Source organism: Salminus brasiliensis, chromosome 1 (genome assembly GCF_030463535.1).
Source record: "Salminus brasiliensis chromosome 1, fSalBra1.hap2, whole genome shotgun sequence".
NCBI lineage: Eukaryota > Metazoa > Chordata > Actinopteri > Characiformes > Bryconidae > Salminus > Salminus brasiliensis.
Genome location: NC_132878.1, coordinates 15,898,450 through 15,913,534, shown reverse-complemented (window position 1 = coordinate 15,913,534; position 15,085 = coordinate 15,898,450). Strand labels below are relative to the sequence as shown.

At 38.0% G+C, this 15,085-nt stretch overlaps 1 protein-coding gene across 1 annotated transcript in view; it reads left to right on the top strand.

Moving 5' to 3' along the window:
• The window catches only part of npr2 (natriuretic peptide receptor 2), a 69,227-nt gene that overhangs the window by 41,638 nt on the left and 12,504 nt on the right, over window positions 1-15,085 (top strand). The window contains exons 10-17 of the mRNA XM_072673201.1: window positions 174-251; window positions 4,169-4,273; window positions 5,896-5,967; window positions 6,885-7,044; window positions 7,321-7,476; window positions 9,432-9,600; window positions 12,520-12,666; window positions 14,142-14,265. Of these exons, the coding sequence (XP_072529302.1) occupies window positions 174-251; window positions 4,169-4,273; window positions 5,896-5,967; window positions 6,885-7,044; window positions 7,321-7,476; window positions 9,432-9,600; window positions 12,520-12,666; window positions 14,142-14,265 (1,011 nt within the window). The remainder of the gene's footprint in view (window positions 1-173; window positions 252-4,168; window positions 4,274-5,895; window positions 5,968-6,884; window positions 7,045-7,320; window positions 7,477-9,431; window positions 9,601-12,519; window positions 12,667-14,141; window positions 14,266-15,085) is intronic.

The following is a 15,085-nucleotide window of genomic DNA, read 5'->3' as shown; positions in this document are numbered from 1 at the left end:
GTATAGAATTTACAGTGCCATTGATCTAAGCTTATCTATAGCTAACTAGACCAGCTCTAGTTAGTTTATTACTGCTTCATGTATTACTAGAGCTTGACTTCATTACCAGAGCTTGCCTCATCCTGGTCTTCCAGTCCCACTAAACACTATCATGTGTGTTTCCTCTCACACAGGGCAACCTGGTAGCAATCAAGCACGTGAACAAGAAGAGGATTGAGTTGACCAGACAAGTGCTGTTTGAACTGAAGCATGTAAGGCAAGAGGTTTGCTTATAAGGTGTGTGTGTGTGTATGTGTGTGTGTGTATCTTGAAAGGCTACGCGGGTATACACATGCATCTGTATGCATTTGTTTGAGATGGAGAAAGAAGGTTTTGTGTGTGTGTATGTGTATGTATGTGTTTGTGTGTGTGTATTAGCCTACTGTTTATGACCTCACTCAGTAACCTCACTGCCCCTGGTGATAAAAACACATCCCCCTCCCATAGACATTCTAAAGTTGGGGGTGGGGTGGCAGCATGAGGCCACGTAAAAGGGCAAGGGAATTGAGGGGCAGGGGGGATAAAAAGTACTGCTAGAATTTTTTACAAGGTGTTTCAAAGCAGGCTCTCTGCCTTCAGAGCCAAACTCTGGCCAGCAGTCACCATGAAAGGATAGGAAAAATAGCCTTAAGTGAGAAATAACACAAGCACAAACTAATTCCCCTGTGATCTGCTCCAGAGACAGCACACGCGACTTCAACACCCCCACTCTCAAAAATCCCCAAATGGCCAAACGGGATGAAGTCACCTCGTCTCCTCCGCCGGCTGCCGTCTACAAATCATCTGACCCTTTCATGATCCAGGCTCAGCTTAAAGGGGCTATATCCTGTTTTTTTATTATTTTGTATTTTCCCTTCTGAAGTTCATCTATGACGTTTACATAAAACAACAGTCATAATTCATTTTTCCATGGCTATTTTCCAACCTCTATTTACTACTTAAAATAGAACCCGCCATTTTTGTTACCGTGTCTTTAAGACTGGCATATGTCCTGTATGCTGCAGCTCTATATTGTTCAAAAATCAGTCCTTATAACTTCCACTTAAATAGGAGGACTTATTTATTTTATTTGTATTAATGGCTATAGGCAGAATTGGCAGATTTATAGTACTGTACAGGCAAAAGGTTAAAGGGTCATAGTTATAGGTGCCTATGAAAATTCTAATTAAAATGTCTTTATCTGGATGGTAGGTATTTATTTACTTAGTAAATAAACAAATATTACCATAAATACTAATATCAGTTACTATAAAAATAGTTTTTCCCATAGAAATGAATAAAGTGTAAAAGGCACCCTTTAAGTGTAACAATGTTACAAATAGACTTGTAACATCGAACAATCAACATTGGGTACCACAGTCTTGACTGACAACACCTGAGCAACCACTAAGCAACACCATGTAAACTGCCAAAAATACCATAGCAATTATCTTGCCACACTGTAGCACCCATCTAGTGTCCACTCAGAAACCACCAGGAATACCATAGCAACAACATAGCAACTGTGCAGAAATGGGAACTACTTTAGCTGTACAACTATTCTGTAGATTTTTCTAGTTTAATAGTTATATTCCACACCTGGTTTGGTAAATCAGTGTTTAATAATGTTAAATCAGGCAAGCTGGTGATGGAATTGAACACATCCATGGTCTGGCTGGGGGCGTCCAGGAGGAACCTGGTACCAAGCTATGTTCTTCTGAACTATTTTCTTCAAAATGAGAAATTCTTATTTTATACTGCATTTAAGTTTAGTCACATCTGTTCTAATGTGATCTGAAGTTTTTTTTTTACAAGCAAAAAGTCTTATTGCTTAGATGCTAATTTTTTTAATAATGACCATAGATACCTAAAACCTCTATGCAGTACTGTGAATAAATGTATATAAAATTAAATAAAGAAAATTTGCTGAATTTGTTCCCATGGCCTGGGTTGTAGCCTTAACAGTGTTTCCATGGATGTCAGACGTGATATTATAGGCCCTTTAAAGCAGCCTCAGATAGCAGCCTTATTTGAAACTTTGCTTTGCTTGGACAGTGTCCAGTGCTGAGGGGAAGGGGCCAAAGGAGCAGCCGGCTAACATCTACGGACAGACGCTAACTCTTTGGGCTTGAGGTCGAATTGTGTGGAGCTAGAGAAATGGCCATCATCTTGACACAGATGCCCTAGAAGGGCCCATTTCAGGCCTATGCCTACAAAAGAGCCTGGCCAGGTGGGGCACGAGAGAACAAGAGTTCAGTTGACTGCTATGGAAAATGGGAACTTTACCACTTATTTCTCGCTGCATTTATGCCACTCTCTTCAGCCAGGGAACATTATTTAGGTCAAAGAGTACACAAACAGGAGGTAGCGTTGAGACCTCTTTAAAATAAAGGTGCCATAGAAGGGGTTCTTGGAGGTGATGTCAATGCTTTTGGCTTCCTAATACACTTACTGACTGGTTTTCAAACACAGCCTTTTTGAAGAAAAATGTCTGTTGAGATGTTCTGTAGGCAACCAAATGTGGTACTTTTCTTCTCCTGACCCCAAATCCACTTTCTGATCCTGGAATCTGTAATTAGTGATAGTTAAAGAGTATATCCACCTTCAAAATCGGTGGGTCTACACCCATCTCAGCACATTTGAAAAATCACTCATGAACATTGATTACAAACAGGCTTGATGAGGAGTGAGAAAGAGAAAACTAAGCTTTTCTGTTTCGTCGCAACAACCATTGGGAGCATCAACCAAGGTGGAGTTACAAATACAGCAGAACTGAATTTTCTTTTGGGGAAGCACTAGCTTGGTTAGGAAAAGCAAAAGTGATAAAATGTCTTTTGTTGGACAAAATAAAATTTGTTTTTAACACATTTCTACAAGGAGTACGTCTGTGAAAATGTTTGTAGAAAACTCATTACCTTCCACATCACCTTGTGTCCTACTGTAAGGTTGTTTCCAGGTTACAATTATGAGACACAATCTCCTAACATTATAACATTGATGGTTAGTGTGGACTACACCAATAAGGCTCATTTATGCTCAACAATTAATATGGATGCAGATACAGACAGAGCTTTCTGTCCGTACTGTGCATGATTTTTAGACATGTTTGTGCACATTTTCTAAGAGCGTATGGATATGGTTAAAACGGAGCAGTGCACCTGAACATTGTAGGGGCAGTGTAGCCAATAGTTCAAGCAAAACATAACCATTGCTTATCACTGCTGCCGCTTTCATCTGTTTTTTGGTATGTACATTATCCTGGTACATTATACCCCCTCCACATGTTTGTTGTTGTCAGAAGGTTTTGACTGTGACCTGCCCTCTAGTGAATTTATTGCTTAACATCCATGCCAACTTAACAGAGGCATAGAAGTATGTGGACAGTGACGTTTACATAGTTTACAATGGACATCTTATTTTTTGTACATAAAGAGAGCATAAATGAGCTTTGAGAGTCCTTAGGAAAGACACTATCACTAACACTTAATTCACCTACCTGTAAAATATGATTCAAATGTTAGTCACACAGCCAAATGGCTTAAATGTGCAGGTTTTAATAAAGCATGAGAGCATTATTATGCTCATGGTGTTATGGTTTTGATCACAGATTAGAATAGTAAACAGTGCATGTTGCCTAAAATGAAGGCATAAGTTACAGCTTAGTTACATGTTTGGAATTATATGTGGGTAAACCCAAAGTCCATTTGAGGTGGAGGTCAAGCTGCTTCCCAGGGCAGGGCATGGATCCTACAATGCAAAGTTTTAGAGATTATTACCTACCTACAATTACCTGCAATACCTACCACTGAGTACAAAATCCAGAACCAGTATCTGTATTATTTTTCTAAGTTCACTTTTGAGATATTGTTGAAACCCTTCGATATGAGATGGAAGAGGTGAGAACCTTGTTGAGGAGATGTGCTGGCATTTCAATATTGAAAGAAATTCATAAAAGCACATAGTCGCTGTAATTTGTCGCATTTGTCATGATTTAAATCAAACCATTTTCATGCTGACAGTTAGGATGTGTTTAAGGTTGATCTAGCTATTTAACTTTAGGCTCACCACAAACAGCAAAAACAGTGTTGTTTTAGTCAGTATTTTTTGGCTATCACTGAAGGTGTTTTTTTTGTTCTACTTTGGTTTGCAGATGAGGGACGTCCAGTTCAACCACCTGACGAGGTTCGTTGGTGCCTGTATTGATCCACCAAACATCTGCATTGTGACGGAGTACTGTCCCAGGGGTAGTCTTCAGGTAAATGCTGCCATTTCTTTTAATCTTGTACTGTGAAGCAGTTTGCTGGATGTACACTACTGGTCAAAAGTTTTAGAACACCCCTAATTTTGTTCAATAGTCCACTGGAAATGCTGCATTTTGCCATCTTAGCAATGATTTTCTTACTGCCTCTCCACCTGACAGACTTGCAGCTCCAAGTCTTTTCTTCACAGCTGAAACTGAGACTTGATCCCGTGTTAGGCTGTGCTACAAGGTGTTGTCACGTCAGAACCCTATCATACAAGCTGTGGACTCTCAGAAACATCTGTTAGAGCTCTTGCTGGACCAGACCTGTTCAGTTTTCCCCAGTTTGATGGTGTACAGGGTTCATACGGGTTGAAAAATTACAACATTGAAAAAAGTACTTCAAACTCATGGAAAATATTGTAATGAGCTCCTGTTGTCATTTTATGTAATACTATAACAATAAAATTCCAACTGTTATAGTAGCATAATTTTTCATAATGACCATGCACACTGTTAAACAGTTAGCTTGGACAGTCTTTTAGCTACTTGCGTGGACTAAACATTCCCGAAAAATTTGTGGTCCTGGAATTTATTTTTTTGGCATTTGAAAAGTCATGGAAAGTCCTTGAATTTGAAATTGGATAAAGTGTATGAACCCTGGGTGTAGCAAACTGTATTCATGGCACTCTGGCTTTATTTGTAATGTCTCCAAAAGAAAGTGCCCCAAGAGTTACAGTGCTCTATATGTCTTTCTTTGTTAGGAGTCCTTTTCTAGACATATGATAGCAATCCCAACATGTAATGTTGTGTAAATACTGCAGTAGAAAGTGCAGTAACACAGTCTGCTCCAAAACTGCTTTCATACAGACAAAGGGTTTGTAAAATGTTTTTTAAGCTTAATTCCATTGCTACAGACCAGCTGTACATTATAAACTAATGATTCATTAACATTTGTTTTTTTACAATTTGCTTAAGGTTTTTTTTTTTGGTTCATGTTTTCCCATGAAGCCCTGTCAGTTTACTGTTTACCTTTGTACAATTTAAGTACACTAGACTAGTACCATTTCAGGATATTCACTGGACGTGCTTAAACGTCAATAACATTGGACAAATTGAGAGTGCATTAAACCTTAGTAGTGTATTTCTTGCCTGCTTTTTTTTCATTCAAATTTTGGATGTTTGTTCGACAGTTCATTTGATAAATTCATATAATGAGGCTGTAGCATACATTTGATTGCAGAACCATATGAAAACAACCATATATTTAAACGCATTGTTTCTAGCATTTACTGATTCCTATGATTATAGCTAGTTTAAATGGCTTTTGAGCGGCTGACATTTTTATAGGTAATTATGTAGTGCATGTAGTTCTGAGCATTTCTGGGAACTGGTTGGAGACTCTAGCCACTGGCTATCTCACTGCTGTTGTTGGCTTATAATGGTTTGTGTTAGATTTGCGTCTGTTTAAATTATACTGTTCATTACTTACATCAATTTTATTGCCTTTGGCTTTTGGTTCCATGACTGTTGCAGTTTTTTTTGGGAAGCAAATGAATGGGGTAAAATTACTATCAATTTTGAATTTTGACAAATATGGAAAATGCCCGGTGTTGATTTCTGGTTTGTTCTTACAGGACATTCTGGAAAATGAGAGCATCAACCTGGACTGGATGTTCCGCTTCTCTCTGATCAATGACATAGTCAAGGTGTGTGAGCTTGCAGTTTTCTAAAGCACTTGATTTTTTCAAAACTTTATGACTTTCTCAACACCTACGGCCACCTACGTTACAGGAGAGAGTCACCTTTAATGGTGAATGACAAGGCAGTGTTGCTTTGGCGACTTTTGTCTTTTAAGAACCGACCATTAGCGAAATAAAAAGGGACTCCAATCAAAGACAGCAGGACAGTGCTTTTGGAAGAATAGAGAGGAGGAAAAAAAAAGAAATAAATAATTCGACTCCCAATTTGCCACTTCTTAATCAAAACCAATCTTGTGTGCTTTTTCAATACGGAGCCAAGAAACACAAAGGGGGCTTTCAGTGAAAATATTGGTCTGTTATTACATCAAAGTGAAACATCACTTAAGCTAAGGAAACATCCATTCCTTTTAAAGAGCGGAAAAAAATATAGAGTGCTTTTATACTTAAGAAGAACATTTAAGTGGCGGTGATGGAACCACCTTGAGAAAATGGACCATCCAGAATATGAATGCAAACAAACAAACAAAAAAAAATCAACAACAACAGCAAAGCCAAACATTAAGTTTCACTTTATTCCCCCCTCTACAAGTCTCGATTAGCATTTTCGAGTCCAGCCGTTCAGTTCTGAGGCCAATAATATTCTCACTGCCTTTAGCATGTATGCCCTCAGATGTTTCATTTCATTCCTACTGTGGTGATTCAGCCCCATGGCAGCCGCACATAGTTTTTACCATTCAGTATTTCATGTGTTTTTCCACAAGCCTCCTTGTGAAAACATTAAATGGCTTGTTACATGTCCATGTTTTTTGATGAAGTTTTTATGAATCTCAAGAACATTTCTGAATTATTGTGTGTTCTACTACATTTGGCCCATAAAAATGTGGGTAAACTTGTAACATGGCGCTTTGTGCCTCTGCTGCCAGGGAATGAACTATTTGCACAACAGCTACATTGGTTCCCATGGAAACCTCAAGTCGTCCAACTGTGTGGTGGACAGCCGTTTTGTATTGAAAATTACAGATTATGGTCTGGCAAGCTTTCGGTCATCATATGATAATGAAGACTCGCATGAACTTTATGCAAGTAAGTGAATGTTAAGCAAGGAAACTTCAATATTGCAATGTTAGTAATTAACAATCAGTTATTAATTTACTCAGCCATCAGAATATTTATTAATATGCTTAATGTGAACGGAGTATACTGAGTAATTAAGAAATGCCTTTATTAAAATTTTAAAGCATGTAGTGAAAGTGCTTTTTTCCATTCTCACCTGAGGGAATTCAGGTAGTGTTTGCTAGCAGAGGAAGCTAAAGGGAATCGTTTGTCTTTTTATTGTCTATTTATATTTTCATGTTTCAGGAAAGTTGTGGACAGCTCCAGAGTTATTGATATATGACAGGCCTCCACCCCAGGGAACGCAGAAGGGAGACGTGTACAGCTTTGGGATCATTTTGCAGGAGATAGCCTTGAGGAATGGGCCATTCTATGTAGAAGCCATGGATCTTAGCCCGAAAGGTGTGCACTTGGAGTCATTTACATATCTAAATAAATTAAAATCATTATATGAGCAAATGTATTGGGACACTCATCTGCTCCAGAGAGTTCTATTCTATTTGCAATACATCTCTAGGGACTAGACAAGCTGTGTGTGTGCATTTGCACGTCTGTGTAAGCAATGGGTGTAACTTAAGAAAGCTGAATGCATTTATTAGAATGCCCATAACCATTTGGAGTGTGTGTGTGCAGTGTGTGGTTTCTGATAGATTCTTAGTTTCTATTTTTGATTCACCACATTTTGCTGATGTTGCACCTCAACAAAAATACTGTTGTTAAGCCAGCTGCTTCCCTTCATTCCAGGTGGAGAAAAGAGCTATAATTTGAAACATTGTTGAAATATTCCTATAGGTGGGGACAGCTGCAACAGACTGCAAAGCTAGAAACATTACAATTTGCAAACCACAATTAGTTCAATACAGTTACATTCAGATATTGTTTAAATGTTTAAACCAAATCTGATATTTAAGATTGAAACAACATCTGTACCGCTTTATTTTATTTTTTTATTCTGCAAATATTATTTGTTAATTGGAGTTTATATAGGGAATCTGCATCTGTTGTTTACATTAGGAGGCTTAGATTTACAGACAGTCAGAATATTTAAATAATAATTATAATAATAATAAAAACACAACACATTATAATCTAAAAACTCACTTTTATGCTACGAAAACATATTCACAGTGAATATATGTCAAAATGCTCTGAACACATCCAGATGACGATACAATGGGGAGTACTGTAAGAGGACCAGACCCATGTTATACTTTAATTTGTTTCTGAAACTGAACATGTTACATTTTACCCAGCATTAGGTTGTGTCCTGCCTCCAGGAACCTTTTGGCCGCCTATTCTATACTTTAAACTTCAAACCCAAAAGAAGTAGAATAAATAGGTAGACAGGGTCTAGTACTTGTTTTGAAACCCTGTGAGTTTAGATTTCTGTGAGAAAAATAGTGGAAGTTGCTGCGCCGAGTGGCACAACAGACTAAGACACTATTACCTCAAAGTTCAAATCAACAGCCAGAGCCAGAGAGACGCCAATTGGCCATGCCTTCACAGGATATATAGAGGGCGTGTTCTCCCCTCATCACTCCCATTGTGATGCTGGCTGGCAAAGGCATCTGTTGGCTGATGTATCAGAGCTGGGGATCCGGCACTTTCCTCCAAGCGTGTTGGCTGCCTATTGAGGGCAAGCATTGATAGGCAAGTTGATAGCAAGTGATAGGGGGAGTCCTAGTGGGTGTGTTTATTGCCTCGGCACAATTGAGGATAAAATCGGTTAAAATAATTAAAAAATAAAGAAAAGAAAAAAGAGTGGAAGTGTGGAGAACTCATTGCCCAGACACTAGAGATGCACGATATTCTTCTAGGACACTGACCAGCTACATGTTTTATTAAAAATAGATCAAAATGAGTTCTGGTTAGATTCAGTGCAGCTCAGTTGCAAAATACTGAATGAAAGAAATGTGTAATTGGTGTTTTTATAGTATTTTTTAAATGTGCCACCACTGGTGATTTTTGGGACTATTCTGACACAATTCTTACTAAATGAGGACAATATGCCAGAGTGGTGTCATTTAGTTTTATTACTTAAGAATTAGAGAATTACAGACAATGTTTGCTCAGTAAATGTGCAGAGTGTAGAGTAATTATTACCCATGATAATCAATACATATTGGGTGTTAGGTACTCTAAGAGTATTCCTTTAAGCTGTAAAACAAACATTGTGACATTGTGTATGGTAAAGTACCTTCATATCATATTTATGTAATATAACCCACGTTTAGTTTGCAGTACCACTTTCAATCACTGTCAGAAGATTTTATACCATGTTTTATACCATCAAAGAATTGTTGTCCTCATAAGCAACTGGTCCAGACAGGTACATGTCTGTGTGTTCTTTGCTGCAGAAATCATTCAGAAGGTACGAAATGGTCAGAGGCCCTATTTTCGGCCCACCACGGACAACAGCCGGCACTGTGAGGAGCTAACCATCCTAATGGAGGGCTGCTGGTCCGAGGACCCAACCGAGCGCCCTGACTTCAGCCACATCAAGATCTTTATCACCAAACTCAACAAGTGAGTGCTGTTTGTAATGCACATGCCAAAAATGCATGGTTTGGGGAATGCAGAATTTGTTTCTATATTACTCAAGAACTCTAATATTTATGTATGTTCAAATTTAGCACTGTACTGTATACCTCATAGATGTTTAGTAGTAAAAGAGTTTATAACAATAAAAAGGCAATAGAAAGGCAGATAGCATTATTTGCTATGCTTTGCAAAAAATAGTATTTACATTTATTTGCATTAAATAGTATTTAATTGCATTACTAACAGTAAAAGAGTCTTTCCATCAGTCATTGCCATTCTACAGTCATGCAGAGAACAAATATATATCAAATTATTTTTGCCCTGACAGTGGACCACAAGACTATACTTTGGTTTTGAACATTCTACTGAACTGTTTAAAAGTGAGAGTAATTTGTCACAGTATCCAAGATACACACACATAGTAAAAGTACTATTTTTATATTGTATTTTTATTTTGTTTTGGAATAGTTTTCAAAAATGTCTCACTACTGAAACATTAGTAATAAACTACAATATGAAGATTTTCGCCACCAAATCAATTCACATTACATTTTATCAGTTATTTCAAAATTCTACTTAGAAGATTTATCAAATCATGATTGCAGTATTTCTTTCAAAAATGGCAAATGAAAAAGTTGAATTTTATTTAATGACTAAATAAATGTTCCATCCATTTTACTAATTATTATTATTTACTTATTTTCACTTTTGATAGTCTTTGCACACACAATTTTTTTTTCTCACAAAAGCAAAATTTACTTTGCTGAATTGCAGAAAATGTGTGCTTGCTAGTGACAGGTTTTAATGTTACACATTCATTTTCAGACTTTGGGACACATTTGGGGAACAACAATGGGATGTAACTACGCACTACATAGGGGAAATGGTTGCCATCTCAGTTCCTGCTCCATATATGGATTAAAAATCTTGTGTTTCAGTAGTGACATGGAAACGTAGGACAGCCTTTTTAATCACTTATTTTAATGTGAAATGAATCTAATGATGAATCTATCAGTTTCAGCTAAAAATAAATCAAAAAAATCTTTTCAAATCCAACATAGACAAAAAAAGGTTTTTGCATTTAATTTTCACAGGGTAAAAATTGGTTTGGGACAATCACCTATTAATGGAAAGTATCCCATAAAAATCATGGTTTTGTATATGATTAACAAATTACTATGTCAATTAATAGTGCTTGTAAATAATTAATTAATTAATAATTAATAATTAATAATACATAAATCTGAAAACAATTTAAGAATATATATAATGTATAACTCCTAAATAAAGGTTGAATTTAAGAGTTAAACTCAAGGCCTTGCTCCAAACATTTATAAACAAAAAAATCTGAAGTAACTTTTAGGAAGGCTTTACACTGGATGAAGAAATAACTTAAACGATGTCTTCAGAGGAGCTAATGAGCTAATACTGCTAACCAGCACAGTTTTGGATTCTAATAAGGACTTGTTATCTTCTACACAAGATATGTTTGCCACTGTGGATGTGGCAACACGACGGAACCCATCTAAACTCAGCTTTCTCAGTTAACATCTAACTAACATCTGCTAGAGTTGTTTACAATCCTATAAAAAAGAGGATGACACAAAATATCCAAATAGTGATGTTAGCAGTTGACTGGCACCTGGCACCTCAACCAGGTTCTCAAGTATCCATGCACCTGTACCTACTTGATCTGCACTTTGCCATTGAGGCAGTGGTGATTCTGTTGTTAGAGCACTGGAATAATGATGAAGGGTTGTGGCTTTGATACCCAGGTTCGCCAAGCTTTTGTGCCCTTGAGCAAGGCTCTCAGGTTCCTGGGTCCCGCAGCAATGGCTGCCCACCGCTCCGATGATTCACAGTGTATGTGTGTTCATTGCATGGATGAGCTAAATTAGGTGGCCAAATTCCATCTGTATCTTTCACAAATGGTGAAGGTGACTTGCATTTTAAGTAAACTATATAAAACATAAAAATATCTGTCATTATGTTGGATGTCACTGTGTAGCTTATATGCTGCTGAATATTTTAGCACTCCCAGCTCAAAAAACCTTCTCCCAACCCTATTAAGAGCAGTTTTTTGGTTCTAACACACAGGGTACATGGTATCTTCTAACCTTAATCATTTAAGTGGCAGAAGAAGTGTTAGATGAGCTTCCAGTCACTCCCAGCTACTATTTGTCATGAATTGTGTCCTGTGTGAAATAAATTACTTCCATAAATATGATACATATTTGTCTACCATTCATCAATGTCAGTGACCACTCCAGATTGAAAGCTTTTAGACATACTCTGTTGGTCATACTAACGAAAGCCTGAATTTGTAGCAAGCATATCTTCGCAAGCTTCATCCCAAAGATCAGGCTTTTCCAAGCTGGTAGTTTTGTAATAGTGCGTGTAGGTGTGTGAGCTTCTGCCCAGAATAGATCTGAATGATTCAGCGCTCCAAGTTAGGGCACTAGCTGTGGATGATTCAGCCAACATCTCCTGCATAGCTTCTGAACGTTGCATTTGTAACACGTGAAGTCTACAACCCCCCCCCACCAATGTTGAGAGGAACCGCAATGGACTCCAACACCAAGTTGCTGATTGCTCCACACAGGAGAGGTACTGTGTTCTGCTGTTGTTGGCCATTAATCAGCCATAAACACTCAATCTCTTCAAATAAATGCAATTGGACTCAATCATTCAATAGAAAAAATAAGGAAAAACAAACCAACCCCTGAAGCCTCAATCACGTCTGTGGATCAGCATCTTTTTGAACAATTAATCTTCAGTCATTTCTTCAGTAATTTTCTTTGATCCCTTTTGTCTGGGTGTGTTCACATGATTAGCATTTCACATCTGAAAGTGTGCCTCCTCCACTGACCACCATTTTCTGACCGCTACTTATGTCTGTGGCAGAGAAGGGAGCACCAGCATCCTCAACAATCTGCTGTCCAGAATGGAGCAATACGCCAACAACCTGGAGAACCTGGTGGAGGAGCGCACACAGGCCTACCTGGAGGAGAAGAGGAGAGCGGAAAATCTGCTTTATCAGATCCTGCCACAGTGAGACTCATTTATATTCATAGATCATATTTTTTATGAATTCATTTGTTGATTATTTTAAAGAGTAATTAAAAAAAGCCCAACCATAAAATAGGCTTTTCTTTGCTTATCTTATCTAATTATCAGAAAACTGTGAAGTTATTTAGACGAGGGTAATGAAGTAGCAGTTATTTTGTAGATTAACTAAATAATCAAGATATCTTTAAAAACATCCAACACTAAAAGGGACTTATGTGAGCAATATTACTTCGTTCAGAGCCTTTCAAATATCCTAAAATATATGGTTCAGATGACACTAGCAAAATGTTGTGACATGGACTGTATTGGGTGACAGAAGATGTTCATTACATACGTTAACTGGTCCACAGTGATGCATTGACTGTACCACTCTGTACCACTCACTGGAGTCACTGTTCCCCTTTGGCATCAATTGCCTGTGGGGCACCACAGTTATGTTGTTGCACTCAATGTGCGAGAAGTCCGAAATCCCTAACTTCTCAGCTGAGACGCCTCACATACTAGAGAGAATATACTAGCTAACATCTCCCACAGAACCCCAAAGTGGTGCACTATATAGAGAATAGGGCACAGTTTTGGACACAGCTATTGGACATCCAGCTACAACTCCTAACATCTAAACAACATCAGATAGAGTTGTTAACATCGAGATAAGATCCTTTAGAGTAGTTAACATTAAGCTAACAGCTAGAGTAGCTAACTAGATCTATAGGGGCGAGGCTTCAGATATTCGCTGTTGATTACTGCCAAAGCTCTGGAGCCCAAAAAATATTATATATGGGACAGCCTAGCTAACAGGTGTATTTATGTATGTATGTCTGAAGGAGAATATAAAATATGCAGTATGATTTTTTTTGATAAACGTAATTAGCTTTTTTCTGATAGCCCTACATCTAAAATAGTTGATTGTTCTGCTAAGAATGAAAGATAAGTGAAGCAATTGCTGAGCACTGCGGGAGAAAGTGTTTTAAGCTCTTTTGGATAGAAGCAGTAAACCCAGCTCCCTCTCTCTTGTGCTAATTGATCTCTTTCCCTTGTGAAAAGAGTTTCTCAGGCAAAAGCCTGAGAACAAGACTGAACCTTTTTCTCACACACTGCAGAGTCCGCAGAATTAACCTTATCAGGAAACACCTGATATATCTTAGCACATACATGGTTCTTGATACAACATAATTATGGTCATTCAATGTTGACTCATTAACTTCATTTAAATGGATGTTCACCTAAAGCTCAGTGAAGTGGATCAGCATGTGGAATTGTGTGCTGGTGCATATTCCTTCCTCATATAAACAAAACACAATGCTGCCTTTATTACTGGACGTGCTGTGAGTGATGTATTACATTGCTGTTGCCTCAGTCCGAATGCTACAGTCTCCACAATTAAGCCTGGGCTTGTGTTGCTGTACTGTGATTTTCTGGTTCAGCTCTCAGAGTTTCCTCTGTTCGTTTTCTCTCAGTTCAGTGGCGGAGCAGCTGAAGAGAGGAGAGACAGTGCAGGCTGAAGCCTTCGACAGCGTCACCATCTACTTCAGCGACATAGTGGGCTTCACCTCAATGTCCGCTGAGAGCACACCATTACAGGTATATGCACAACTCGCTGTTGTGCTCTGTTGTTGTTGTTGTGTGTCATAGCATAAACTGTATTGTATCATATTGTATAGTGTCTAAGGATCTAAGACTGTTGCTTAAGTATTTTAAGTATTAGTTGCTTAAAATATATTGTATGAGCAAAAATAGTAACTTCACAGGAGAAGAATTACAAAAAAAGCTAATGGAAGTAAATAAACACGAAAATGGAGATTTTGTTCCAGGTTTGTCCCAACAGCAACAAATTCAATTCAGTTCAATTCCAATGTATTTATATAGCACTTTTCACAGTGAATGTTGTCACAAAGCAGCTTTACAGCGATCCGGGTCCTCTTTTCAGCAAGCTAGTAGCAACAGTGGCAAGAAAAAACTCCCTTGGGGCAAGAGGAGGAAACCTTGAGAGCAACCAAGACTCAAAAAGGGAACCCATCCTCCTAAGGTCAACAAACAAACAAATGCAAATTAACCTAAATTGCTCTCCAACTCTTCCTCTACGCTGTATAGAAGAGTTACAAAATTTACCACTGCACCTAATGTGCAAAACCCGCAGCTGAACAAAGTGTGCTCCAGCTAGGGGTGAGAATCTCGAGCCACCTCACAATTCCAATGAATTATGATTTAGAGCGCTTCGGTGCAGTTATTAAATGATTATCAATGCATTTCTGTGTGACTCTACTTGGTAACTAGTAAAGCAAAGTAATTGTAACCATCCATTATTAATTTACTTCCAATATCATCTATTAATAAAACAAATGGAAGTGATGTGGCAATTCAACTGGAAGGTTTTGCAATGAGGCTGTGGGGGAAAAACACA